The 27,771-nt window shown below is 42.9% G+C and overlaps 1 protein-coding gene across 1 annotated transcript in view; it reads right to left on the bottom strand.

The window, feature by feature from the left end:
* Positions 1-27,771, bottom strand: part of DISC1 (DISC1 scaffold protein) — a 273,630-nt gene that overhangs the window by 142,875 nt on the left and 102,984 nt on the right. The window contains 3 exon segments of the mRNA XM_089777362.1: positions 1,143-1,331; positions 20,141-20,243; positions 27,020-27,074. Of these exon segments, the coding sequence (XP_089633488.1) occupies positions 1,143-1,331; positions 20,141-20,243; positions 27,020-27,074 (347 nt within the window).

The raw sequence follows: 27,771 nt of genomic DNA, 5'->3' as shown, positions 1-27,771 counted from the left end.
AATGAGCGGTGGATGCGGATACCTGAGGATGTAAAGTCGATACCTGCAGATTTGCAGGGCTCTATTTTGAAGTAGGAAAAGAGTTTCAAACTTTGGAATTAACTCTAGTTCTTTTTCAAGAAAGCAACTATATCATGGGTTCCCAAACTGGGGGGCATGAAGAAATTCCGGGGGGGGGGGGCGCGAGGTGACCCAACCCCTCCCCCCCCATCAAGTTTTGCTGCCCCAGTCAGTTCTTTTTCTTTTCTCAACAAGTTTTGCTGCTATTTGCGGGGGGTCGGGGGGAGGGCATGAGGATCTCTCAAAAATCAAAAAGGGGGTGTGATGCTGAAAAGTTTGGGAACCACTCAACTATAGGATTATGTTTTATAGGCAAAAGGTTAAGTACAGTATATTTGCATTTGTAATAAATCAAACATTACTCTATCTTTTATTTAAGCAACATGCCACTTGATCTGGTAACTTACTGTATCACTTCAGGAGAGGAGGACAGAGAATCAACAGAACTTACAAGCAGCTTTGTCAGTTGCATTCATATCAAATTTCCTTATTCCACTTTGAAACAGTAAGCCACAAAAGCTGCTTATGTTGACTTGCAAGCAGAATTTCCTAAATCATTTAGTTAAATAAAAAATTCTTGTTTTCAAAACTGTGTCCCCTCTCTGGGTTGCATGCTTTCCCCCCCAACAAACCAAATTAATACATATTCAATTATTTTAATGGCAGGGGTTCTTACTCTTGTGGACAACCTATATTTTACATAGATGAAAGGGACAAGAAAATGTATATACAAGATATTTGATTATGCATGATGTACATGCACAAGGCATTATTATTATTATTAAGTTTCAGGACAATATACTGTTTGAGATTCAGGACTAAGGGAGCTATCAAAAGCACTCTACAACCTTAATATATACAAAGCTAGAAAAAAATGTCACTCATGAATGACAAGACAAAGCCTGACAGCATGTACAACCTACTATTTATCAAGGTCCTGCCAAAATTTCCCTCCTAAAAATGGAACATTCTGCATGTCACATATATCACAGGGATGTTCATCCAATCAAGTAGAATACTGGTCTGTCCACAATATAGCAAAAGCAAAGCTTCAATCACTCAACAGCTGGTGAACTACTTACCAAAGGCAGACTCCCCCTGCTCCAGTTCTTGTTTCAGTCTGTTGTAATCTTCTTTAATTCTCTCTAATTTTCGGACATTTCTGGCACTCAGCACCAACAGCTCATTGAGAAGTCCCTCTAAGCCTTCTCTCTCAGATGTTAATGATCTGATTTCCTCTGCAAGATCCTTAGCAGTACAGAAATTACTTCCTGCAGATTCATTTGGAGGAAGGGTAAGAGAGAAGGAAGCAAACATTTGCAACATAAGTAGATTGCACTAAAAACACGGGAAATTAAGCAACTGAACACCCAAGCAGAAGCTAAAACAACAGCAATAAAAGACAGGAAAAACTTGCATTTTGCTTACATTTTCTGTTCCACTAACTCCTGTAGGAATGGTTCTTAATAACCCACGGGAACAAGATGTGCCAAATTATGGTTAACCTGTACTCATTATACACAGAAAACATTCCTTTTTATTTTTTAATAATTTTTGACATTTGTGGGGAAAATCCAAGTCTAAAATTTAAGTTTAAGAAAATTTCAAATTTGTAATTCATGGGTCACTACCTTGTAGTCTATCTGATAATCATCAAGTTTTGTAGCATTCCTGAACTCATAATTACACAATGTTATAGTGCATTTATATGTGTGCCATCAATCTGTTAGATTCCACAAAATATATTTTTGCATAAAGATAAATGCCATATACCATTATTTCCTTAAATGTACAGAACATATATATGGTATTTACCCATTAAATTAATATATTAAGAAAATGCTGAGGTTGTATGGTTAAGTGCTTAAAAACCAGGAAACTCCACTCCTTTCTCTCCCTGAAACATGTACTTTAGGAATCATGCAGGGTTCCTGATACGCTGATCTTATTTTGCCCTACGGTTCCTGAGCAGTGTGTGATTCCTGTGATTAAAGCACAGGACTGGGAGTCAGGAGTCCCCAGTTAAATTCCCAGCTCTACCTCTGGCTTGCCTGTGATATCCATTAGTCCTCAGCTTGTTTAAAAAGGCAAGGTAACAGCACTTCCCTACCTCACAAGGATAATTACATTCATGACACCAGAAAGTTGTATTTTTTTAGCTATATTAAAATTGTGCACGCCCCTACTGTGAATGCAGTTATCTACTATTTGTGAGTGAGCGAGCAAGTCTATCTCTCTGTTTGTTCATTCATGAACTCTTCCTGCAAGGTAAGACAGTAAGAGCTAGGATTACAGAATTTAATATGCAGCCTCCTCTTAACACAACTGAAAGCAAGGTAAGGGCTTGGTTGGAAGGGTGAGGGAGGGCCTGAAGCTCCCTCCTCCCCCACCTCCGTGCATACAGGGATGCGTAAAGCCATACAGAAAAGAGACAGAATCACCAGACAGGTGAAAGAGGCTTGCTTGGGGTACCACCACCACTCCGGTTCAGGACCGCCTGCCCCATCCCTGAGCCTCCCACCCCCAGGCACCCTTTAGGAAGGGCAGGGGAGGGGCTGCAGCTCCCCCCAACCATTCATTCTGGAGCACTGCTGACTGTTCCCCTTTGTCAGGCATCCAGGAGAAAGTGCACAGTTCCTCACTCTGGCTGAGGAGTACAGGGAGCAGATGAACCCAGAACTGCCCCAGTTGGAGGACACGCACCCCTCTTATGGCTGTGTCAGCTGAAGATGCAGTAGCCATGGAGAGGCACATCTCACCTGGCCCCAAGCTGCTGCAGTGAGAGGAGGCCTGGGGTTTCTTCTCTCCCCCTGACAGCCTGCATACTGAATCCCTCATCTCCTGCCCTACCCCAGAGCAAAGATTTAAAAAATGAAGAAAAACAAAAATTGGGTTAAGGACTAAAGCAATGTCAGGTAAATCTTCTAGTAGCAGTAAAAAGGAGCTTTCTACCATTAAAGCTATTCCTATACAGGAAGGGGGATAACCATGCCAGCATAAGTAATTTTTATAGAACTTTAACTGCATTCACTATAGGGATTTCACTGGTATAACTACTTCAATAAAAAAAAATCACACACTTCTAACCAAAATAGTTATACTTGTAAAACATTTAAATGAAGATTAGCCATTAATGAGGGAAGGGCCTTGAAAGACAGATCTGTAAACAACATTTAGGAAATCTAACTCAATAAGCAGGGGCATTTCAAGGGTTCTGGATCAAACCCTGCTTCTAGAAATTAATGTAAAGTACATCCACTTTGAGTGTACATTATCCATCTACCACCTCACAAAAGAGGCACCCCAAACTGTAACAGCTCCATCTGTGGTCTATATACCAAAATGCCATACATAATTTTGGTTGAGGTTGAAAAGTAGAGTTAAATTACATGACAAATCATTTTCTAAGGTAAACAGCTTTTTTTTCCCCTTTAAGAAATATCCTAAAGCACCTATCCATAAGAACAAATAATCAGCAAAACATCAGCTTCAGACATAAATACAGTGTATTTAATTCAATAATGCATCAAAAGAACTCTCTATCCATCGTTTTACCCTTTTCTAAAATTTAAGAGACCAAACAACCTTCACTTTACTTATCAGAACTTCTACACTTCTGTTGCCTGGGTTAGATCCTGTATGCAAAATTTCAATCTACAGTGAATTTTTACAAATAAATTATTATAAATAACCACCAACAGGGAGGGTGAATAACTGTCATCCTCTCCTTTCATCTCCAGGCCACTATAAATGTTTTATAGATCTAATCTATGATTTGATTCCAGAGGGATGAGAAGGAGAGAATGAGGACAAATAAGGGAACTCTTAAGATGACACATAATATTGGATGAATAGCAAATATTCAGATGTTTTGGTGTCAGCTTTTCTGCCTTAGAGACAATGGTCTCTCCAAAGAAAATGGAGCTCATTACGAGCCTTAGTGCACAAGATCCTTAACGAAACATGAAAAAGAAGAGATTCTTAATTAAAATCTGCAGCCTTCTTTATACTTTTGAAAAAAAAAGCTAGGAAGAAGGTATGGTACTATACATGAAAGTTTTATATATACTGAATGATTATGAATTCACATAGGGGAGATTAATATAAAAACTCAGGCTATGATGAAAAGGCATCAGATATTTGCCCATAAGGCAAATCTCCCTGATGTAGCTTTTCCTGACAGCAGAAATATGCCCATAAGTCTGTGATGAAAAATGAGAAAAGCATATACAGACTTCTGCAGCACCTCCCAAGAGTACTACCAGTGATCTTCTGACCACAATTACAGTAACTATAATAGGCACTTTCTAAATGCCGCAAGAATGTTGATTTTCAAAATTATATCTATACCCTAGCTGCCAACATTACAAAAAATGTCCTGCTTTTTAGAAACCAAAAGTCACTTTGGTTACTACAGAAATATCCTTTAAACATCTGTCAAAATATTTCATTTTGTAAATATCATAAATTTAATAAAACACTTCATTTTGATGACAAAATAATTATTGTACCTAAACCTAGTACAATAATTTATCACTTCCCAGCATACATGGAGTTAAATTTTACAGCCATGCCGCTGTTGACAGTGGTCTTTTGGATCTCACTAAAGAGACTGGGGAATAGGCAACCATGCCCAATGGTTAGAATCAGGAACCTTGAACTGGAGCAAGACTCAGGGCTAGGATCATAGTCAGGTGTCATGCCAAGGTTCATTGCTGGAGACAGACTTAGGAGCCAAACCAAGAGTCAGAGGGCAGGGCACAGGAGCAGAAACTGGAGTGAGGTAGGAAAGCAGGAACGATGAACTGACAAAGGAGGCCAGAACCAGGAACAGGTGAGAAGGCAGGGTTCAGGAGAGGGGCAAATAGGCACATTCATAATAGCCAGGGATTCACCAAGTTGCTCAATCAACTTCCTGTACCTCTCTCCATGTTAAGCAGTATATGCCAGCTAATCAGTAGGACTGACTGTCTCCCTGATCCTTTGTAATATACCAATGTTCCTTTTACAATGTGCACACAAAACAGATATTTGCAGAAGCCTGAGCAATGTTATTCTGAGCTGGCTGACGGTGCACTTGAGGAGCATGCTAGTGAAAGCACTTTGTCTTCTATCCACCCAATCTGCCTGTTTATACTTTTAAACATTGCACGCAACAAGACCTCAAATTGTAGAGATCTCATCTGAGAGAGAGACCTTGCAACAGCACAATACAAGCCAAATACACAGGGAAGCCTTGGAACCTAATTTCATTTACAGGTTTGGGACCCATCACAAAGGTATGAATAAAGATAGTACCTGGTAAGCACACTACCTTCCACATCCTAATGACTTAACCAACCAAATAATGGGTACTTGAATAATTTGCACCTTCTCACCCAGCTTCATGTAACATGAACACTAATTGACCTTTCCCCCCCCCCTTTTTTCCCTTCCTTCTCTCTCCCTGCCCCCATCCCATATTTATTTTGAAACTGGACCTTTAATACTCCAGTCATCTGAAGAAGTGGGTTGTGCCCACAAAAGCTCACGATACCATCTACATGTTTTGTTAAGTCTTTAAGGTGCTGCTAGACTATTCATTGTATTTTTAATTTTTCCAGTTACAGACTAACTCAGCTACCCCTCTGAAGCTCTAATAACATGTTAGGGAATTTGTTCAGTGTAGACAAGGGATGTGAAAGTTTAACCAGTAAGTGTCACTCTTAATTGGCGAGGCTAGAGCAGCTTCCTGCCTGCTATGGGCAGGGTGCTGCTCCATCCCCACAGGGGGTCTGCCATGGACAGAAGCTGCTCCAGCAGAGCCCCTACCTATGTTGACCCAGGTGCCCCTTTACAGAAACCATGCTGAATTTCCCCCAACAATTTATGTTAGTCTATGTGTCTAACAATTCTGTTCTTTACTATAGTTTTAACTATAGGCAGTCCCCGAGTTACGCGGATCCGACTTATGTCAGATCCACAGTTACAAACGGGGTTTGCTCCGCGTTTCCCTGGTCTGCTGGTCTGCTGGAGACTAGCAGACCAGGGAGATGGGGAGCAAAGCCTCTGAGGACACTGGCAGCGGGACAGCCGCGGCACGTCTGGGCTGTCCCGCTGCCCGCGGTGCTCCGCGGCTTTGCTCCGCGTCTCCCTGGTCATCAGATTAGGATATAATGCAGAAGGGAAACTACTCAATTTGTATGATATTTTACCTCTCTCCAGCAGAGTGGCTATTACTTATTTCAGGGATGGGCAACCTAGGCTAGTGAGTGGACCACGAGTGACCCTCCTTTATCTCAGTGGGATGCAAGATTGACATATGTCATGATAGGATAGGCATACTAACTGAACATGCGTACCTAGACTTTGCAGGATGTGCTGACTGACCCATAGCAACACTTCAATTGGATGCAGAGGGAACACATGGCTCTCAATGTTGTGTGCAGTCAGCATGCACCTCCCTTCACGTGTTTTTGCTTTATATTCATGTCACTTCAGTAATACCGGTAGGAAAAAAACTGCATGGGTGAAAACCAGTGGAATCTAGCAACCCTGCACATGGGCAATGAAAAACAAAATATCTCACGGGCCACATATAGAACCCCGATAGGCCACATGCAAGGGCTGCAGGTTACCCAGCACTGCCATATTGGGTCTTGAAACACAGGCTAAGTTGTTATGGGCTAAACAGCATTCCGTCTGTTGACACTTCTTTAAGTTAATATTAAAGCAAATTTAACTGGCAGATCTAAGTAGACTTTCATGTTTAGGATTGCATTTATTCTGAATTTTTGTTTCTTCCATGCACTTTTTGAAGTATTTTGCCCAATACCGTAAATTGATGCATCTGGAATAGAAAGGTGACCAAAGATAGAATGTTCATTTTTTAAAGCAACCTTACATATCCATATGTAGTATCCATGAAATAGTATTTAGTATTCTCCAAATTGTAAATATTTTATAAATAATTCATATAACTAATACATATATATTGATAATAGTATCTCACTGGACCTTTGGGCCAATATGTCAGACTTCATGTTATTAACTTTCTACTTCAACAGTGTTCCAAAACTTTTTTTTTTTTAACACTGTTTCCTTGAGGTAATTAAGGAGTTGGCTAAGAACAAAGTAACGTCATCAGCCATCTAACATCAGCATATAGGGAAATTCTGCGCGGGATATCATTTAACAACATTGTTGCAGTAGATTCTTTCAGCAAATGATCCCATTGGCAAGGTAAGCAGCTGTTCTTCCATCTTCACAGCAGGTTACAGATATAAAGATTTTGTCACTCTAAGAAAGTTATCCACACTTCTATATTGCTCGACACTGCTCTGAAATAACTCCACTCATTCTGATTAAATGCTTTCTTAGCCTCTAACACTAAAATACATAGGCATTTATTTGATCGGTCAGATAAAATAATCCCTCAAAAGTCATCTGACAGTGAATGGCTCCCTTTCTCTTCTCTGTATACATAGGTAGATGATATTTTGTTTAAACCATTAACCTTAATTTGGCCGATATTTTTTATGAGTCAATACATACCCCTCAATTGTGTCTTCATCACTAAGATATTAATATCCAATTATTAATGTTTGGTGTTGCCTCATTTTGCTGAGGATAGTTATTTATGCCAAAAACAAATAATCATTAAACAGACTACAGAGATATTTCTATTAAAACCTCAGCATCTTAAGTTTCCTCTGTCAATGTACATGTCCTCACACTAGTCTGGAGGAAGCTGACGAGCTCCTGTGGGCCTATTCCACACTAATACACTTGCAAAGCTTGTTCAGCCTGAAGAAGTAGTTGGGGGGGGGGTTTACCCAGGAAGGGGCGGCGAAAAGAAAGAAGGCCACTCCATTCAGAGCCCGCTGCATCCAGAGATAGTCCAACTGAGGAGGAGACAGCCACAAGGTGTATTGCTCCCTGACTGACTGCAAAGCAATATGTCTCAGGGAGGAGAACAGATGATAAAATCCACAAAGAAGAGTGAGCCCTTAGAACTGAATATCAAGGGTCTGCCTGAGAGACTGTCCCTCTTTCCAGATTGTCCTCTATTCTAAGGGGAAAGAAGAGGTGGAGCCTTTCCCTACAGGCAGTTACCCTCAGAGAGCTCCCCCAAGGGTAACCAATTAATTGAAAAGAGAAGATAAGCAATGGACAGTGGGACCTGGAGAAGGTATCCATGGAAGCTTGTCCTCCACGGTCTCCCTCTTTTGCATCTGTTGCACGTCATATCCCACATCTGGGTTTTGGTGAGTTGAGAAATAATTTAACAGGATGTCCAAATAGACATTTACTTACTTACGGAGGATTAGTAGAAATGCTTCTTTTTTGATGTAGTAAGTTTCTGCCCTGTGGATGTGATATTGAAAACATCTGCCAATAGGTTTATTAGCACTTCTTGAACAGTTTTATAAAAAGGATCCCAATCTACACCAGAAGTTCTATCTGATTTAAAAATCTGAGATAGCGGGCATGATATTGAGGACAGCTAAGTCAATTAACACAGCATATACCCTCAAGAAAGTTTTCCCACGCATCATCTAATAAACAGTTTCTAAATATATGTTTAGTAAAATAACTGAATATTCTGCATTCCTTATGTGTGTGTTAGTGTCCCTTTAATGAAAAGTTGATGTGCATATGATTCCTGCTTTAAATGTCTTTTCCAATTACAGTCAACCTATTTAGTCTTGTGTCTTGATTATTCATTTCAAGTCAGATCCTTGCATTTTGAGGGGAATTATTTTCTTTTCCTATTACTCATCCTCAATCTCCTTCCCTGACAACTCACTATTTCTTTTAAAAAGCATCCAGAAACATAGAATAATTGTGAAGTTCTACAAACGTCTTGGGGAAGCACTTGCACTAGAAACAATGCCAAAGACCCTTTCACTCTTGTGGAATGAGTTGTCCGGACAGCAGGATCCCCTGCCAGGTCGTAACATGGAAAATACATGACATAATCGATGATGAAATTCTCTGGGCTGGGACAGGAAGACATTTCATTCTGTCTGCAGTTTCCACAAACTGTTGGCAGTTTTCTGAAACAACTTGGTCTAAGTAGAAAGCCAGAGCATGCCTAATATGTAGCAAAAGGGATCTCTTCGTCTCCATGTTTGTGTGTAATTTTGGATGGAAAACTGGTAGACAGACAGTCTGATATGGAATTGGGAAATCATCTTTGGAAGGAAAACTGGATGAAGACACAATTGGACTTTGTCCTTGAAGAATATAGTATAAGGTGACATGAGGGCATGGACCTCAAATTCTTCTGGCCGAAGTGATGGCCACTAAGAAGGTCGCTTTCCAGATCAGGTACAGCCAGAAGCAAGTTGCCAACAGCTGAACTGAGGTACCTGTCAATTTTAATAAAACTAGGGGAAAGGGAGAGGTGAAAATAGGAAGTTACACATGGGGCTATAATCTCTCCCTGCCATTGGTACCACCTCTTTCCTTCCTATCAGCACCAACATCATTATCTTTTATGTAGCCAGAGACTTGGCTACCAACATTGAGAGTAATGAACACTTGCTGTGGCAAATGCATCTGGTGGAAGAGTACCACCAAAGCACTGATACCATGGTGACCCTCCAGTGCCAGGCTCAATGTCACATACACTGGGGCTGGAATCAATGGTGCTGTAAGTGTTGTTGCAATCACAGAGTGTCTCAGTGCAGGTCACACTTTGCAAACCTCTCCATGACTTGCCAACCTCAGGATCAGAGAATGGCCTCTCTCCCACTTCTTGTTCCCCGGTCTGGATATGGTGAATGGTGCTGACGCCCTCAAATGGCAGCAGGTACGTCATCCCTTGTTACTGAAGATCATGAACTGTACCAAACATCCCAAACAGGGGCAAGGATACTCCTCACTGATACCAAGTTGGTCCGTGCTGAATCCGAGTGTCACAATTCTGAGGGAGGCATTGGCATTACCCCCACTAAAATGAACTTCAGCCCAGTGTCTTGGTCTTTTGTGGTATAAGGCTTGACATCCCTGCAGATCTTGCAGCTCTCCCAACTGTGAGCTTCCCCAAAGCACCTGAGGAGCTAGAACAGGATTGCCCAGAGGCATAGCCTTGTTGCATGAGGTACAAGGCTTACAACCTGGTGACTGAAGCATGCCTCTCTACCAGGAGTAGAGAACAAATTTCGCTAAGCGGAGAATGATCCAAGTCCAAATAACATCTAAATAAAACTTAACTATGCAAACTATGTACAATAATTGAAATAAAGTCCATTGATATTATACTTGCAAAGCAAGGACAAAATAGTTCCAGCAATCATCATAGGTAGTAAAAAGGAACTGATGAATCAGTGTCAGCAGGGGCCCTTTTTACTGGTGCTATGAGCAAAAAGCTCTAGAGGGCATCAAAGTCAATTTGACAGATATCACTGAGGGAAAATTTTCCTGTGACTGTGCTTGGGGCACACATGTACCTACACTGGAATAGACATGTCAATCACTCGAAGAACTACCCAGAGACTCCAGGGTCCACAGCAGCATACCAAGAAATCATAGACTCATAGGGTTGGAAGAGACCTCAGGAGGTCATCAAGTTCAGCCCCCTGCCCAAAGCAGGACCAACCCTAACTAAATCATTCCAGCCAGGGCTTTGTCAAGACGGGACTTAAAAACCTCTAGGGATGGAGATTCCACCACCTCCCTAGGTAACCTATTCCAGTGCTTTACCACTCTCCTGGCAAAACAGATTTCCTAATATCCAACCTAGACCACGCCAAATGCAACTTGAGACCACTGCTCCTCGTTCTGCCATTTGTCACTACTGACAAGTATCAGAGGGATAGCCGTGTTAATCTGGATCTGCAAAACCGACAAGGAGTCCTGGAGCACCTTACAGACTAACAGATGTATTGGAGCATAAGATGCATCTGTCGAAGTGGGTCTTTGCCCACAAAAGCTTATGTTCCAATACATCTGTTAGTGTATAAGTTGCTACAGGACTCCTTGTCGCTGTCACTACTGAGAACAGCCTCTCTCCATCCTCTTTGGAACCTTCCTTCAGGTGAAAGGCTGCTGTCAAATCTCCCATCATTCCCCTCATCTGTAGACTAAACAAGCCCAAATCCTTCAGCCTCTCCTCATAAGTCATGTACTCAAGCCCACAATCATTTCTGTTGCCCTCCGCTGGACTTTCTCCAATGTGCCCACATTCTTTCTGTAAGGGGTGCCCAGAATTGGACATAATACTTCAGTTTTGGCCTCACCAGTGCCTAATAAAGGGAAATAATCACTTCTCTAGATCTGCTGGCAATGCTCCTGCTAATGAACCCTCATATGCCATTAGCCTTCTTGGCTACAAGGGCACACTGCTGACTCGTATCTAGCTTCTCATCCACCGTTATCCCCAGGTCCTGTTCTGCTGAACTGCTGCTTAGCCAGTTGGTCCCCAGCCTATAACAGTACTTGGGATTCTGCCATCCCAAGTGCAGGACTCTGCACTTGTGCTTGTTGAACCTCATTAGATTTCTTAAGGCCCAAGCCTCGCATTTGTTTAGGTCACTGCAAATTTGCAGAGGGTGCAATCCATCCCCTCATCCAGTCATTAATCAAGCTTTTGAACAAAACTGGCCCTAGAACCAACCTTTGGGACACTCCGCTTGATACCAACTGACAACCAGACATTAAGCTATTGATCACTACCTGTTGAGCCCGACAATCTAGTCGGCTTTCTACTCACCTTATAGTCCATTTATCCAATCCATACTTCCTTAACTTGCTGGCAAGGATACTGTGGGAGACCATCTCAAACAGTTTACTAAAGTCAAGATATATCACATTCACCACTTTTCCCCATATCCACAGAGCCAGTTACCTCGTCATAGAAAGCAATCAGGTTAGTCAGGCATGACTTGCCCTTGGTGAAACTATGTTGCTACTCCGGAGCCAGGGACCTCACCCTGAGCCAGGGACCCCAGAGCTTCTATCCTCCGTGACTCAAGAGCAGCCCACTGTTGCCAATGCCCTAGAACTGAGACTTTATTCCCTTTCCTGGAGAATTTTGGAAAATGTTGGGTTTGTTCCAAATCTCAAATTTCAAAATATCACAATCCTCCTTAAAACGGAGTACCTTTCTCTACACAGCTGTAATTCTGAGTGTTTTTATGTATTTTAGAAGCCCTTTTAGATCAGCTTCTTCCACAGGATGGCTCTTTTCTCTCTCACCTGCAAGCAGCTAGGAGCCATTTGTGTTCTACAGAAAGCTGAGTTGTATCACTTCAAATTAAGACTTTATTCTGTGAAATAGTTTAAGGACACGATTCCTCCTGTGGGTGCTCACTAGATGCCTTTCGGATAATTTTTTAAGTGGATGGTGACTTTCGGTAGTCAATTGAGATATATTCTGCAGTTTCCCACTCTGCACTGGAGATTCAAAATACAGTCTCCAAAAGAAGCCCCCCCCCAGTAGTGTTAGAACATAAATCTGCATCATCATGCTTTAAAATAACTGATTTTTCCCCATTTTTTAAATATGCTTGGTGGATTTTGCTCTCATACAATGTCACCCTACCGACAATGTGGAGACAGACAAGCATACTGTTTAGCCACAGAACAAGTACACCACCAGTAACAGCCATTCAAGCTGTCCTACTGCCCTCTCAATGTGCCTCAACTGTGACATGATAGGCCCATCAATACCTAGAGGAAAGGAGTTCAGTCTCAGTGGTCCATAAAAGTAATCATCTCAGAGGACCAAAAAAAAGAGTGCACATTCAGATTATTTTGATTTAACTATGACTGTGTGACCTGAGTGCCTGTCCACTACAAATTACCCCGAAGCCACCAAATACCTTGTAAGCTATTCAGCAGCCATCAAACAACACTTTTTAGTCACTACCAAGCTGCATTTCAACAACTGAAATTTTTCTACATTTATTTTATATACTGATTTTGAGAGCATCTGAAGAATTTTAATAACAATTCCACAATAGCTGCTGAAGTTGATAGGTGGAAGCACAAGTGGACTATTGACAGGAATATTCATCAAACAGAGAAAGAGATGCCTTAAAGTTATTTTAACATGTTATTGTTGCCGGAATTAGAAGAGAATTCTTTCAATTAGTCATTAGACTCTTTTTAAAGCTAGAATTACCTACTACAGTATTTGAAAGGACAATCAGAGTTCAAGTTTACTCTTTGTAAAACAAATGAAATACATCTTACATGTGGGAATAAATGTAAATACAGGCAGTCCCTGAGTTACGCGGATCCGACTTATGTCGGATCCGCAGTTACGAACGGGACTTTTCTCGCCTCGGAGGACGGGAGCGGCGGGACGCCCAGATGCGCCACGGTCCCGCCGCCCGCATCCTCTGGGGCGAGAAAAGCTGCTCCGCGTCTCCCTGGTCTGCTGGGGGGGAGGGCACTCCCCCCATCAGACCAGGGAGACGTGGAGCAAAGCCGCGGAGCACGCAGGCAGCGGGACAGCCCAGACGTGCCGCGGCTGTCCTGCTGCAGCGCGTCTGGGCTGTCCCGCTGCCTGTGTGCTCCGCGGCTTTGCTCCGTGTCTCCCTGATCTGCTGGGGGGAGCCCCCCCCCCCAGCAGACCAGGGAGACGCGGAGCAAAGCCGCAGAGGATGCGGGCGGGACCGCGGCGCGTCTCAGCGGTCCCGCCACCCGCGTCTCCCTGGTCTGCTAGGGGGGGGCGCAGCTAGTGTGCCCCCCCCCCCAGCAGACCAGGCTTTTCTCGCCGACGACGCCTGGGGTAGAGCAGCTGGGGCGCTGCCGGGTTGGTCCCGCAGCGCCGCTCCTCAGCGCTACTGGACCAACCCGGCAGCACCCCAGCTGCTCTGCCCCAGGCGTCCCCAAGTCAGCCGCTGCTGAAACTGACCAGCGGCTGACTACAGGAAGCCCAAGGCAGAGTTGCTCTGCCCCGGCTTCCTGGAATCAGCCACTGATCAGTTTCAGCAGCGGCTGACTTGGGGACACCTGGGGTAGAGCAGCTGGGGTTCTGCCGGGTTGGTCCAGTAGTGCTGAGGAGTGGCGCTGCGGGGACCTACCTGGCAGCGCCCCAGATGCTCTGTCCCAGGCGTCCAAATTCAGCCGCTGTTGAAACTGATCAGCGGCTGATTCCAGGAAGCCCAGGGCAGAGCAACTCTGCCTCGGGCTTCCTGTAGTCAGCCGCTGGTCAGTTTCAGCAGCGGCTGAATTTGAACGCCAGTTCCAAATTACATACAAGTTCAACTTAACAAACCTACAGTCCCTATCTTGTACGTATCCCGGGGACTGCCTGTAATGAACACTCTCAGATATGAAATATTTTTAGCATGTAAAATTTCAGTTTTATTAAAGAGAAGTGAATCAAGTAAGTCTGCAAATAATAGACTTACTGGAAGCAAAATACTACTCCTTGCAATGTGACAAAAACTGATTGCCTTTTAGTGTTACACATAAAAGACCCATGAGGAATACTTTACAGCAATGCATCTTTCAAATAGTGTGCCATCATGAAACCCTTAATTAGTTTTTTCTAGCAATTTTTGTCTACAAGTCCTCCAAGTACATGAGTAAATGAAGAAATTAGGAATTTACGGAGAAATAAAATCAAAGTTCGTTTACAGATGAGAAAAAAGCTGAATAAATACAAAGCTTCTGGACAATTTAACAATAGAGTGTTAAGTTGTCCAGTAGGAGTCTGGTCTTTCACTGCCCAAGCCAGCAAAGGTTGAGAGTACTCTGAAAAGGCATGGTGTTCACTTTGAGGGAAAAAACACACACTACAGTTCCTCCAAATAACCACTTTGCCTGACACTCAAGAATGGCTTTTATCAATTCCAGAAACAGGAAAGCCAACCATACTTAACAGTAGGACATTGATGAGATTCAACACCTAATGGTGCATGCAGGGTAAAGGAAAGTAAACAGGGAATACATGCAAACCATGGAGTCCAATTGGCTCCACTGGGAAACCCACTGGTTACATGTTTTGTGTGCACACACACAGGAATGCAAAGCTAATAAATCTGCAGGAAGGAAAAAGAAGAATGGTGTGACATTACACTCTATGGGTATGTCTACACTGCCACCCTAGTTCGAACTAGGGTGGCTAATGTAGGCATTCAAACCTGCAAATGAAGCCCGGGATTTAAATTTGCAGGAGGAGTAACGGTAGTTCCTCATTGCAGGAGGAGAAACAGTAGGCTCAAAGCAGGGGATAGATACAATGGGGGCCATGTGGCCTACCTGCCAGCTTCTCCCTCAGGCCACATCACCTGGGGAGAGGAGGGTCCTGGAGCCAGGGCAGCAGGGATCCCAGGGTCCACTCACCAGCTTCTCCCTGGGTAGGCAGGCCTCATGCTGGCCAGCCAGTAGCTCAGGGGTGGGCAATATTTTTTATGGGGGTCCACTCCAAGATTTTGGCAAGTGGTCAAGGGCTGCACTATGGAAGAGGTGTGCAGTCTGGGACGGAGGTTGAGTCCAAAAGGGTGCTTGGGGTACGGGACTGGGGTGAAGGAGGGTGTGAGGAATCAGAGAGAGTTTGGGTGACAAGTGGGCTGTGATCTGGGGCAGGGTTTGGGGTGCACGGTCCAGGAGCAGGTATGGGTATAAAAGAGCATTCTGGCCAGGCAGAGGGGCTTTAGGAAGGAATGTAAGGTCTGGGAGAGAGTTATAACCTGGGTGAAGGGGGTGCAGAGGGTTTGAGTGATGACCTGGGTCTGGGGAATGGGATGCAGGGTCAGAGGGGAATTGCGTGCAGGAGAGGATTCTGGCCTGTGGGAGGGTATAGGAGGTGGGGTGCAGGGTCTGAGAGGGAGTTGTGACTTGGGAGAAGGGGGAAAGCGGGTACAGAGGGTTGGGGTGGTGGCCTAGGGCAGGGAATCAGTGGGGAAAGAGGGGATGGGATGCCAGAGGCAGGCTCTGGGTGGAAGGTGCTTACCTAGACAGCTCCCATCCAGCAGCCCTACAGGAACCTTAGGCAGATTATCTGCTACAGGCTGCTCGCTGCTCCACTTGGCTCCACTCTGGACATGGGGGGATGGAGGAAGAAACTGGCTAATGGAAGCTGAAAGATTTTGCCATGGGGCGGAGGCAGTGTGCCAAGACTCCCTCCCCGCTATCCAGAGTGGAGAACAGCTGGCTTTTTAAAATGTGAGAGCTGCTCTCTACCTAAGAGTTCTGGTGAGGCAAGCTGCTCCCCAGGACTTATTGCCCTCCTATGGTCATTTTTCAGTATAACTGTCCCCCATGCTTGCTGCCTCCTATGGTCATTTGGGAGTATAACTGTTCCTGCTATCAACCCCTCCCCTTTGTGTATGACGAAAAACAATCACATTCCACACACATTCCATTGTCCTGGCACAACCAAACCCTCACCATACTGCAAAGTGAGGGGAAGAAGAAGCTCCATACCAAATTTGGTGGTCTTAGCTCTTACTGTTTAGGAAGAATTCTTGAACAAATGGGCACACAGACAGACGTACAAACTCTCTCAAATATATTGTAGATTATGTGTTTATCATTTCTACATCTGAAGTTAGGTGGCATCTCAAAAGGGGACAACCTGGCACAAATGGTAAATAAACCATCCAGATCAGTATACTGTTACACAGTGGATCAGTATACTGTTACACCATTACAGACATGTGCACCTCCTTCCTGCTATATCTTACAGAGTGTACACAACAGTAGATAGGATATTTTATTTTCTTCCCTTAACTAGTATTCAGGTGTTATTAACATCCATATCAAAATTTAGCTATACACTAGCAGAAGAACAATGGCATCCAAGTGATCAAATCACATGCACATTTAATAAGAATATGAATGTGATATAAGTGGAATATGCTTCATTATATATTTTGAAGGGTTTGTGGATTTTTTGTGCAAAATAAAGTCATACTTTACGATTACCTACAGATACCAAATTTTGCATAAACAATCCTGCCTCTTAAATTAGCTGAATGTACTACTTTTTACATGGGAATATGCTAGGTGAACGGTTTAAATAATTATTCCTGTTTTTCATTGGAAAAAAGTCATGACTATTATGATTAGAGTTCATAAAAAGTATTTGCGAACATCATTAAAATCAAGTCACCTATTCAAATTGTCATTTTAGTTTAAAAAAATGTTTACCATTACAATTCAAATTAGTTATGGAAAGAGTAATGAAAGCTTTACGAAGTTTCTGATTCAAAGTTACTCTGCATTAATAAAATGAATAATGTTTGAAGTTGAAATCCTACAAATTTAAAACTGTTCTTTTATTTCCCTTTTGCAAGCACATTAATAAAAAACTATATTACAGCTACTTAATTTCTTGAACTTTGCTATAAGAGTAATCTACGCAAAATGATTTTGCCCTGTCAATGATGGGCCTTACCTGCTCGTGTGAAACACTTCAAGTGGCATACCATTGGAAAGTTTGTAATTTACTGAATATGATTCTCTCATGTTGTACGCATTTATCATTTCTGTATTTGAAGTTAGAAATGAAGTATAGATCTGCTAAGTGAGAAGCATTAGTAGCACTCAAGGAGCTTAATGGCTCACTATTCAGAAAAATGATCCATGAATAGATTTGTTTATCCTTGTAAGCCTGGGAAGAGGGGTTATAGTTGGTCCTACCAAGACATGTGGCCATGTCACCTGCTGCTGAGATTCATCTCAGATGCTATACTTTTCCATCAAAAGTAAGGAAAAAATTTAAACCAAACAAAAAGGAGTCCCACCCTGTGCAAATCCTATTTAACAGTGGATAGTGAGGCAATCCAGGTTGTCAGTTCACCGTGGCTACCTCACCCAAGATGACTGCTGAAAGAATTTAAGACTGAACAGGGCAATGGAAAGGATTGAGCCCACACTGGGAGGCTTTCTAGTCTGTGAAATAAGCTTATTAGAACAACTCTGAAGGTGGGATATTACATGTAACCAGTTGCTTAGTGTAATCCCACAGAGGTCCCATTGACCAAATCCATCACAATTACATAATGCATCATCTTGCAGAGATGATGTACTGAGTGCCCTCAACTTCTCCCACAGATGTCAGTGGGGACTAAGGCATTTCCCAGCAGCTCTCATTGAATTCAGCATACTAGGCTCAGCGCTTTGCAGCGACTGGCTCATTCAGAAAATAAAACTCCTCCTAAACTACAATAAAAAAGTACATCTCAGACTGATAGCATCAAAAGCTTTTCATTATCTAATCTTCCTTTCCCTTAGGGCACAACTACTTAAAGAAAAATCTCAGGGCCTTGACCTCTTCCCTATCACATGCCTCCTTTCTGGACATTTGCAACAGTTTTCTGTCTTTACATGGAGTTTTATTATGCCTTCAAAATAATTACTTAATCTTCAAGCCACCACTAGTAAAAAAGAAATGCAAACAAGTCAAGTCACATGAATCACATTTAACAAACAAACAGTGCCGGTGCAGGACAAAAAAAAAGTCAATGAAAGAGAACTGTGTGAGTTTACAGAACTGGAGCCCATAATCCTTACCCCTGGAAATCTTCCACTGAATTAATTGGGAGTTTTGTCTGAATAAGGATTGCAAGACAGCACCCAAACAGATTATTCTGTCAAAGAACAAAACTTCAAAATAATTTACTTCTGTTTTGTCAGAGATAAACAGTTATCATGCCTGCCAGCATATGAAAGCAAAATATAGACATCTGGCAAGGAGACAATAAAGGAACATTTTATAATATCTGATCCTTGAAATACTCTTGCACTAGAAGAGCTTTTCAGAGGGCCAGAGTGAAAAAATCGTAATTTGCAAAGAAGTAGTACTGTCATTCCTAAAAAGGCATGCAACAGCAGTGTATTCATAGCATTGGGAAGACATTTTACAGATGCATTAAACTGTCTCTTACATCTCTTGCTGAACTCTAAGCAACCTCTTTTAAAAATTAGTACAAAATGCTTTGCTATGGAAGAAGATTTTACATAGCAAACACATTTTATTTTCTAAAGATGTCAGAATCTGATGCACCAGTTCTTTTTAGCTTCTTCACTCTTGCAACACAAAGTGACTGTAAATCTGGTTTCTGGCTAATTTGCATCATGGCAGTAGTGTAAAGCAGATGGAGAATACTGGTAAATCTGCCTCATGATTCCAAAAAACACACAGATCCATGTTGCTTTAACATATGCACATGAAAATCCACTACAGCTCTGACATTGCAATTCTTACCCAAGCAAAACACAAGGAATTCTATCCAGAAAGGGACACATGGAAGAATATGGAAACTTGCAGGATCAGGGCTCTAATTTTTTCCATTCCAATTTTGTCTGATCCTGAAGTCTGCATTCAAGTTTTACATTATTCAGCTCTAAAAAACAATACATGTTATGACTCACAATGCTATATTCTACAATTATTTATGCTTTTGTAAATAATACTATAGCTTCTAATTCAAGGAGTAAATAGCCACAGAATAGGTCACATGTATCCTTCTGGCACATGTAAAACACACACTGGCCCTTTTCTTTAACTGGGTGCAAGACTGAATTCATTTTCTGCCTGAATCTACCCCTCTTTTATTTTGGCTTGTCCTCTGTAGCAGGTGCCTAATGAAGTGGTATCCATTTACATGCGTGGGAAAGACTTACTGAATTACAAAAGCCAGCTATTTAACTTGGAAACAAAATTATGCTGTGTCTTTTTTCCTTAGTAAATGGTGCAGTAATCCCAAATAAGTGGCATGTAACCTGTTATGAATCAGGCTTTGTATTCACATATAGTGTTTTACTAGTTGTAAATAATACACCTGAGTGCTTCCAAGGACCAAATTGCTCTTTTACTGCCAACATTAGTTGTTTAATGATCTGAATAGCTGAAGCTACCAATTGTTGTATTCCATTTTACAGTGTCATTTAATACTCAGCCACATAATTATTATACCTTTTTGTTATTTTTATGGCTCTTCAGATACTGAAGAGCAGTAAGTACTTTTAACATGTCAAAATCAGGAAATCTACCCATCACATATTTATACATTTGGACTATAGTGATAATACTACATTCTCAGTATGACTACTACATATCCCCCTCACTAAACATTTTCTAAGGCATTATTATGAAGACTTCTCTCTCTCTCTCTTATTAGGCAAACCTTACCTGATACAGCAAGCATTTTGGCTTCAAGTAAAGCTGGTAGTTGGGTCTCAATATCATTCACTTTCCTCCTCAAAGTACTGCACAGTTTCTGACTTGTACAAACCTAGATTGAAGCAGACAGCCACAATACATTATTGATTAATAGAAAAATACAAAGGCAATTTAAATAGGGCTTCAAATGTTCTTGCTTCCCAAACATGACATAACATTCTGCCAAAAGGTTAAAAAACTTAATAAAAAGTGATGTGTCATACTTCTATAAAGACATATAACAGAATTCATTGGCTTTGCCACACATTCCAATATAAAAATGAGAAAACAGTAATGAATTATTAGCAAGACCCATGAGAAAACACACACAGAGACTGTTTCAGTAGTAGATATTGTGACCATTATGAACAAGATTATGAACTTTGCACCAATGGCCTATTTTCAAAAATGGTGTCTGGTAACCAGGGGAATTCAGGTAAGCAGATTTACGAGTCAGTAACACAAAGGGCTCGTCTACACTGGCCCCTTTTCCGGAAGGGGCGTGTTAATTTCAGCTATCGTAGTTGGGAAATCCGCGGGGGATTTAAATATCCCCCGCGGCATTTAAATAAAAATGTCCTTCAAAGTAGGAATAAGAGCCTCCGGAAAAGGGCGCTTTTTCCGGAGGATCAGGGCCAGTGTAGACGCTCTTTTCCGGCTTTTCTAAAAGCCGGAAAAAAGCGGCGGACATTTTTATTTAAATGCCGCAGGGGATATTTAAATCCCCCGCGGATTTCCCTACTACGATAGCTGAAATTAACACGCCCCTTCCGGAAAAGGGGCCAGTGTAGACGTAGCCAAAATGTATAAGTAATTTGTTTATCAAAAATACCTTCCCATACGCCTGCTTTCCTAACCATAAACATCAAATTCTGCTACACCGCTATAGATGGGCACTGGAAAGAGCCTACACTAGTTCAAGATAATATAGCTAGTTTCGTGTTCAGTAGCTGAAGAGTGGTATATAGTGCAGTGTTTCTGCTGAAAGACTTCTGCAACACTCCCCAGGAGCTTTCAAGATAGGAAGGCACCACACTACCCCCCACTCTTAGCTTGAGGAAGCAGAAGTCAGCTCCCCAACTCCACTGGCAAAACAAACACTCTCCTCTAGGCCTCACAGGCCCCACTGTCCAGAGTTGCAAACCCACAGAAATTTCATTTATGGACAAAATGGGAAACATTTATGAACAGACAAATTTTTTTATGGACATAATTTTTATACTATATTAAGATGACATAAATGGCCAAAAGTGAAAAGTAATCATTGTCATTCATACATCACAAGAACAATATGCTATTTAACTCCCTCTCTCAGCCCCTCTAAAAACTCCTGAAACTCTTTATAAACTTGCATTTGTTTGCAGCTGTGCGCAAAATGGTTATGAATATCTCTGCAAAGCTGTTCAATTACCTTTGGCATTGCCTTGCACGCATCAGTTGCACATAAAGCAGCAACATGACAAGTGCAATGAATATGAAAAATAGGAGGCTGGTTAGACCTTTGCTATAGAATAATTGCTGTTTTTTGAAATTGTATTGCACTTTTATGAAATTTACAGACACCTAAATTTTTTTTTTTTTTAAACACACTTTACGGACATGTCCAATTTCAGCTAATTTTTTACAGACTGTCTGTAAATTTGCTGACAGTTGGCAACCCTGCCACTGTCTCACTAAAAGTTAGAAATAGGGACAGGCCCACCCTCAAGCGTCCAGCTTCCCAGTTCCACTACAGATCACTTCTTCACTTAACACCTAGGACTTAGATATGGTTATAGTGAAATCAAATATAGGTTTGTCTAACAAAGCACAGGACAACAGTTGGTATGGGGAATGGAGAGAAGAGAAAACAAAATATAAAAGCAAACAACACTTTCTATTTAAGGTATATTATCACTTCTGAAAAATTTTGCATATCATAAGTAATTTTTCTGTTACATTTTCTCAATACTTCTATTTTAGAGTGCCAAAGGAAAAAACAAAAACAAAAATTATTCTGGTAAAGGTTCATATCAGTGTGGCAGGCAATACCCCGGGGATTAAAGACAATCATCAAGCAGATGCCTAAAGTGATTGTACTGGGGTAGATAAATCCCACACTGTGGAGAGAGAGGAGTGAAGAACAACTCTGGTACCAGCCAGGGCGTCTTTTCAGCATAGCAAGATGGCAGATGGAGAGAAGACAGTCTTGCACTCACTGCTACAGGGGGATTATGCCAGAATATCTACAGGAGGAGGACTGCTGCATGAAGAAGGATGCTCCAGTCTTCAGAGGCCTGTGTGCCCCCCCCCCCCCCAGAGAGAAAAAGAAAAAGGAAGAGACCAGGGGGAGGGTATTAGCTGGACCACAGTTAGTGGGCACCTTCCTTACAGAGCCCAATGTATCACTTAGGTTGGATGCCGATGAAATGGGACGGCCTGGTTACCCATACCCACTGCTACAAGCCAGGCTGACATGACAGACTCTTACTGCTAGGTGGAGCCAACATTACAGATTCTAATCCCCCAGAGAAGCCTTGGGAAAGCATGATAGTGGATGGAACCTAGTGTCCAACATTAGTAAAACAGGCACTGGCCATCTCTGAGGACGTTGGAGTTGAATTGAAATTTCAGGTGAATGTTTGTTTGCCTTTCGATGCTCTGTCTTCCTCAGTGATGCAATATATGTGTGTGCACGCGTCTCTGTGTATGTATGTGTGTGTGTGTGTGTGTGTGTGTGTGTGTGTGTGTGTGTGTGTATATATACACACACACACACACACACACACACACATATACACACAATAATTCCTCATTTAACACTATAGATGCATTTCTGAAAATGTTCGTGCTAAGTGAAAACATGCTATGCGGGGTCAATTTTCCCATTAAAAATAATGGAAAAGGTGGGGATTGCGTTTCAGGCAGTGGTGGTGGCAAAGTCAATTTTTTGTTGGTGCTGCGTTGTCAACATCAACATTAGATATCTAGTAACACAAGATAACTAGCAACACAAGTCGCCGCAGTTTCTTAAAACACAAAGAAACACGTGGAAGAGCACTGTGACCACATGTATTCATCCGCTCATGCGTATTACCCTGTTTTCACCAACTTATACCGCCATGCAAAGTAGTCTGCCACTTGATTATTTTCGTGTTATTTCAGGGATGGTCATGTTATTCGAAAAACATTCCCTAAAAAAAAAATATTGTGCTATTGTGCAAAACGTGTTAAGCGGGCACGTGTTAAACTAGTATTACTGTATATAGAGAGAGACATGTACACACACACACACACACACACACACACAGCTATCTGTTACAGGACTCTCAAAGATTATCTATTACAGCGATGGCCAATCTGCGGCTCACGAGCTGCATAAATTGTGGCTCCTGAGGGAACCAGGACGGAACCCGGAACCGCTCAGGTCAGCCGCTCTCACGGCTGGGCCGTTGTGAGCCTCATGTGTGCTCACGGCCCACGCTGTTCCACTCACAGCCCCCAGCACACTGTGTCATATCCTGCATATGCTAGCAGCCAGCTGCTGAGCACAGGCAGCAGCACGGGCTCCAGGACCTGGGCATAAGGTTAGTGGAAGAGGAAAATTGGTTTAGAGTGGGGGGAGATGCCTGACTCTAGAGAAGGGGAGAGGAGGAGGATTGGGTGTGGGGGGTGCGCATGGCATCCTGGAGGCACATGGCGGTAGCAGCGGCTCTGGCTCCAAGACCCCAGCATAAGACTGGGGGAAGAGGGAGATTGGGTTAGGGAGGGGAGGTGTCTGGCTCTGTGGGAGGAGAGGGGGATTGAGTTGGGGGGTGCGCATGGCATGCCAGTTGCTCAGCGCACGTGCCCCAGCACCTGGAGGGAGACACACAGCTGTAGTGGTGGTGGCAGCTCCGGGACCCAAGAATTAGGTTAGAATGGGAGGGAGGGGGAACTCTATTAGAGCAGGGGAAGGGAGTCTGGGGAAAGGGAGGGGAGGGGGATTGGTTTGGGGAGGGGGTGCACACAGCCTCCCAACCAGCACATCTCAAGGCCAGCTGCTGTAGCGTGGCTGTAGCAGTGGAGTCTACCTCTGGGACCCGCGAATTAAGTTGACGGGGAGGGGGACTGGGTTAGAGGGGGGGTGGTCCCTGGCTCTGGGGAAGAGAGGGGGATTGGGTTAGAGTGGGGGGTTGCTGGGGGAAGGGGAAGGGAAGAGCAGCCAGTGTGCTTCATGAGACCCGGGATCCCCAGGTACTGGCCCCAGCTGTCTCTGTATCCTCCCCCTGGCCAGACTACCCCTCCCCCCACGAGTACCCTGCCCCAGCACCCACCAGCACCCTGTACCCACCCCCACCAGCACAGTTGGGGCCACATTAGTGAGGCTTGGAGGGGTTTGGAGGGGGTTTTTTTTGCATCACACTTGTGTGGCCCTGACTGAGTCAGTGACCCTTGACTCAAAACAGGTTCCCTGCCCTCTCATAAATAAAGACAACTCTGAAACATTTTGTGTTTGACATAATATTTTATTTAACAATGAAGCCTGGCCAACAAGCCCCCAATTGGGGCCAAGACCCCATCTGGCCGTAGCATCAGAACACTCCTGTACCCTCCCAGACTCCAAACCTGAGCCTATCATACACTGGAACCCCCTGTCCTGAGCCTTTCACATCCCCAAACTCCTGCACCCCCACATCTCCAGTGTTCTGCCACAACACTTCTGCACCATCCACACACTGCAAATCTGTGTCCTGAGCCCATCATACTCCGAGCCTCCCTGCTCTGAGCCCCTCATGCATCCCAGCCCAAACTCCTGCACCCTCACAGCCACAAGCCTGCGGCTTGCTCGGCACCCCAACCCTCCACCTGACCCCAACACTCTCCAGCCTGGAGTTCCCCCTCCCTCCCAAGCCAGCATCCTCTTCTCTACTTTCTCCTGCACACAAATTCCCTGCCAGACCTTGCACCTCTCACCCCTTCCCAGTGCTTTTTTTGTGATGGTATGCCCTGGGATGGTGTACCGGCACCTATTTTCCCCCAGTGCAGGGTTTGTTTGTTCTTTTTTTCCTCAAGAAATCTCCCCTCCCTCCTCCCTCTATGTGGCTCTTTGCACTCTATCCACTGCTATTTTGGCTCTTTGTCTCTAACAGGTTGGCCACCCCGGTCTGTTAGTAGTAAATTAATTATACATCGCACCCAGATATTTTTTACACTATCACCAGATGTATTCAGGAAGCTTATTTTAACTATATAAAATTAACTACAATGCTTGAAACTCTTTCCACTTATTACATATATCCCTTTATTTCAGCTAAAAGAATCTGTTAATCATAACTGGGCCAGCTATTCTTTTAGCCAATAAAACCATCCTTCAAGCTGTCAGTATTCGTATAGAACCCCTTTCTAAATCTTCCTATTAAATTGTAATGCACATATTTCTAGTCACTGCTCTACATAATTTAATTTCTCCCAGTCTCCAGATACTACACACTACTTTCTTTTCTGCATTCCATCTAAATTAGCCAATAATTTTCTGAGGGTGAAGAACTATAACAGGTGGAAACGTGTGCAATGACTGAGGCCTCAGCTAGATTTTGCCTGCAGTGAAGAGAGGCAGAGGCAAACCAACACAATGGAGAGAACCATACATTTTGAACTTTATTAAGTAAAAGCCAAGAAATGTGTCAGGAACAATACTTTACATTAACAGCCAATACTTGGTTAGGAAAAAATAAAACCTAATTACTACCACAATAAAGTTTTTCAACAACATGATATTTCAGACCCCTCCTGTCCTTTATATTTACAATGCTCAGAGGACTTATGCCTTTGGTGAGAGAAGTACAAAAAACTTCCTGCAAAAAAAACCTAGTCTAAAGTATTTACATTTGCTAGACATTATTGGCCACAAATGCAAAACCAGATATCATGCATAAACTTCAAAAACCAAGTATATGCACAAAACCGAACACCCTTGCCCCGCCCCTTCCCTGACTGCAAGGCCACGACACCAGAAAGTGGAGTGACCCAGTTGGAAGTGGCAGCAGAGCAGGCTGTTATGTTACTCCACTTCCTGCGGTTCCCACCACCACAGTGCATGTGAGGGTGAAGGGCTGACTCCTGAAGCCAGCCCCAGGTCTCCCAGTAATCCACCAAGCCTCCCTGGGCTCTATCACTATCCTCAATATGGGGGACCAGCCCATCCATAGGACAGTTGGAGTGGCCACTGCAGGACCCTCCAAAATGCAAGGCAGAACCACTCTGCTTGCCCCTTCTCCGAGGCCTCGCCCCTACTAGGTCCATTAAGTATCCAGGAAACTACTATGCATTATGTGACAATTTTTAATAATATGTGTGAGTATATCTAAAATTTACCCAGATGGGATGAAAAGGTAATTAATTTATCATAATTACCCTGGGCCTGACTGATTTCCATGTGCACAACTGTAAATGCTGAGTAACATCCCTAACTTGAATGGCATTCCTCTGGATTTGCCACCAGTAAAACCAATATGAGAGTACGGCTCTTTTCTCCTGATAATGAAGACATTCAATTGTGACCAGATTTCAGTTTCATTTCTTAAAGCTGACAGCTCTATTCTAAGTAGAGGTCAACAAATTGGTTTCTCTTGTGAACATGGACCAAGAAATATTACAAGTAAACAACCATTCTACCTGATTCCTTTGGCAGACCCATAAGCATTTTAATGTCTTGACCAGGTTTAGAGTTCTTTTTTAAATAGATATTAAGAATATGTATATGTGAAACATACTCAGAAGAAATACCACACATTTGGCCTTTTAAATGTAATATTCTGTCTTTTAAAACGTAATGCATTATCTTTGTTTTTTAAATTACTGAAAAAATGATAGTTGATATGCACTTACTTTGGCAGTTGTTTCTTTAATGGACATGCTGAGCGACCGTTCTTTTTCCTGAAGGCTACAAGAATTAAAATAAAATAAAAATGTTGACCTTCTGTACTAATAATGGTATGTTTCACAATTATTTTTTCATAAATAAATACACAAATGTTTTAAGATTATTCTTCCACGAATAGAGGACCAACATCAGGATAAAAATAATATTTCTCTAAAAATCTTCATTTAGTCTATCTTACTAACAGCGAGGGTCCCACCAAAGTCAAAGCCATAGAAAACTCATGAAATCTGGTCTTTGTGTTGCTTTTACCCTATACTATACCAATCTCACAGGGGAGACCAGCACTTCTCAAATTAAAAGTTCTGGCCCAAAAAGGAGTTGCAGGAGGGTCACAAAGTTATTTTAGAGCAGGGCTGGGGAACCTTTTTTGGGTGGGGAGATGCTGACCCATAGAAAAATCAGTTTGGGACCCACACAAGCAAGAAGCCAAAAAAGAAAAACAAACCCTCACTGATGTGGACCCTGACTGAGGCATTCCCCACATTCTTCTCACATACCAGAGCGTAGGGGGACTCAGGCAAGTAGATTTTGTATGCTACTGCCTGGTGGTGAGGTGTCAGGGGGGCTGGAGAGCCACTGCACGCTCTCCAGTGTTGGGGCAGGGGGAAGCCCTGAGCCTTGGGGGCCAGATCCAAGCAACCTGGGGGCTATATCTGGCCCCCAGTCCTTAGGTTCTCCACCCCTGTTCTAGGGGTGT

The sequence above is a fragment of the Pelodiscus sinensis genome, chromosome 3 (genome assembly GCF_052426305.1).
Source record: "Pelodiscus sinensis isolate ZL-2025 chromosome 3, ASM5242630v1, whole genome shotgun sequence".
NCBI classification, from domain to species: domain Eukaryota; kingdom Metazoa; phylum Chordata; order Testudines; family Trionychidae; genus Pelodiscus; species Pelodiscus sinensis.
This window is presented reverse-complemented; position numbering and strand designations above follow the sequence as displayed.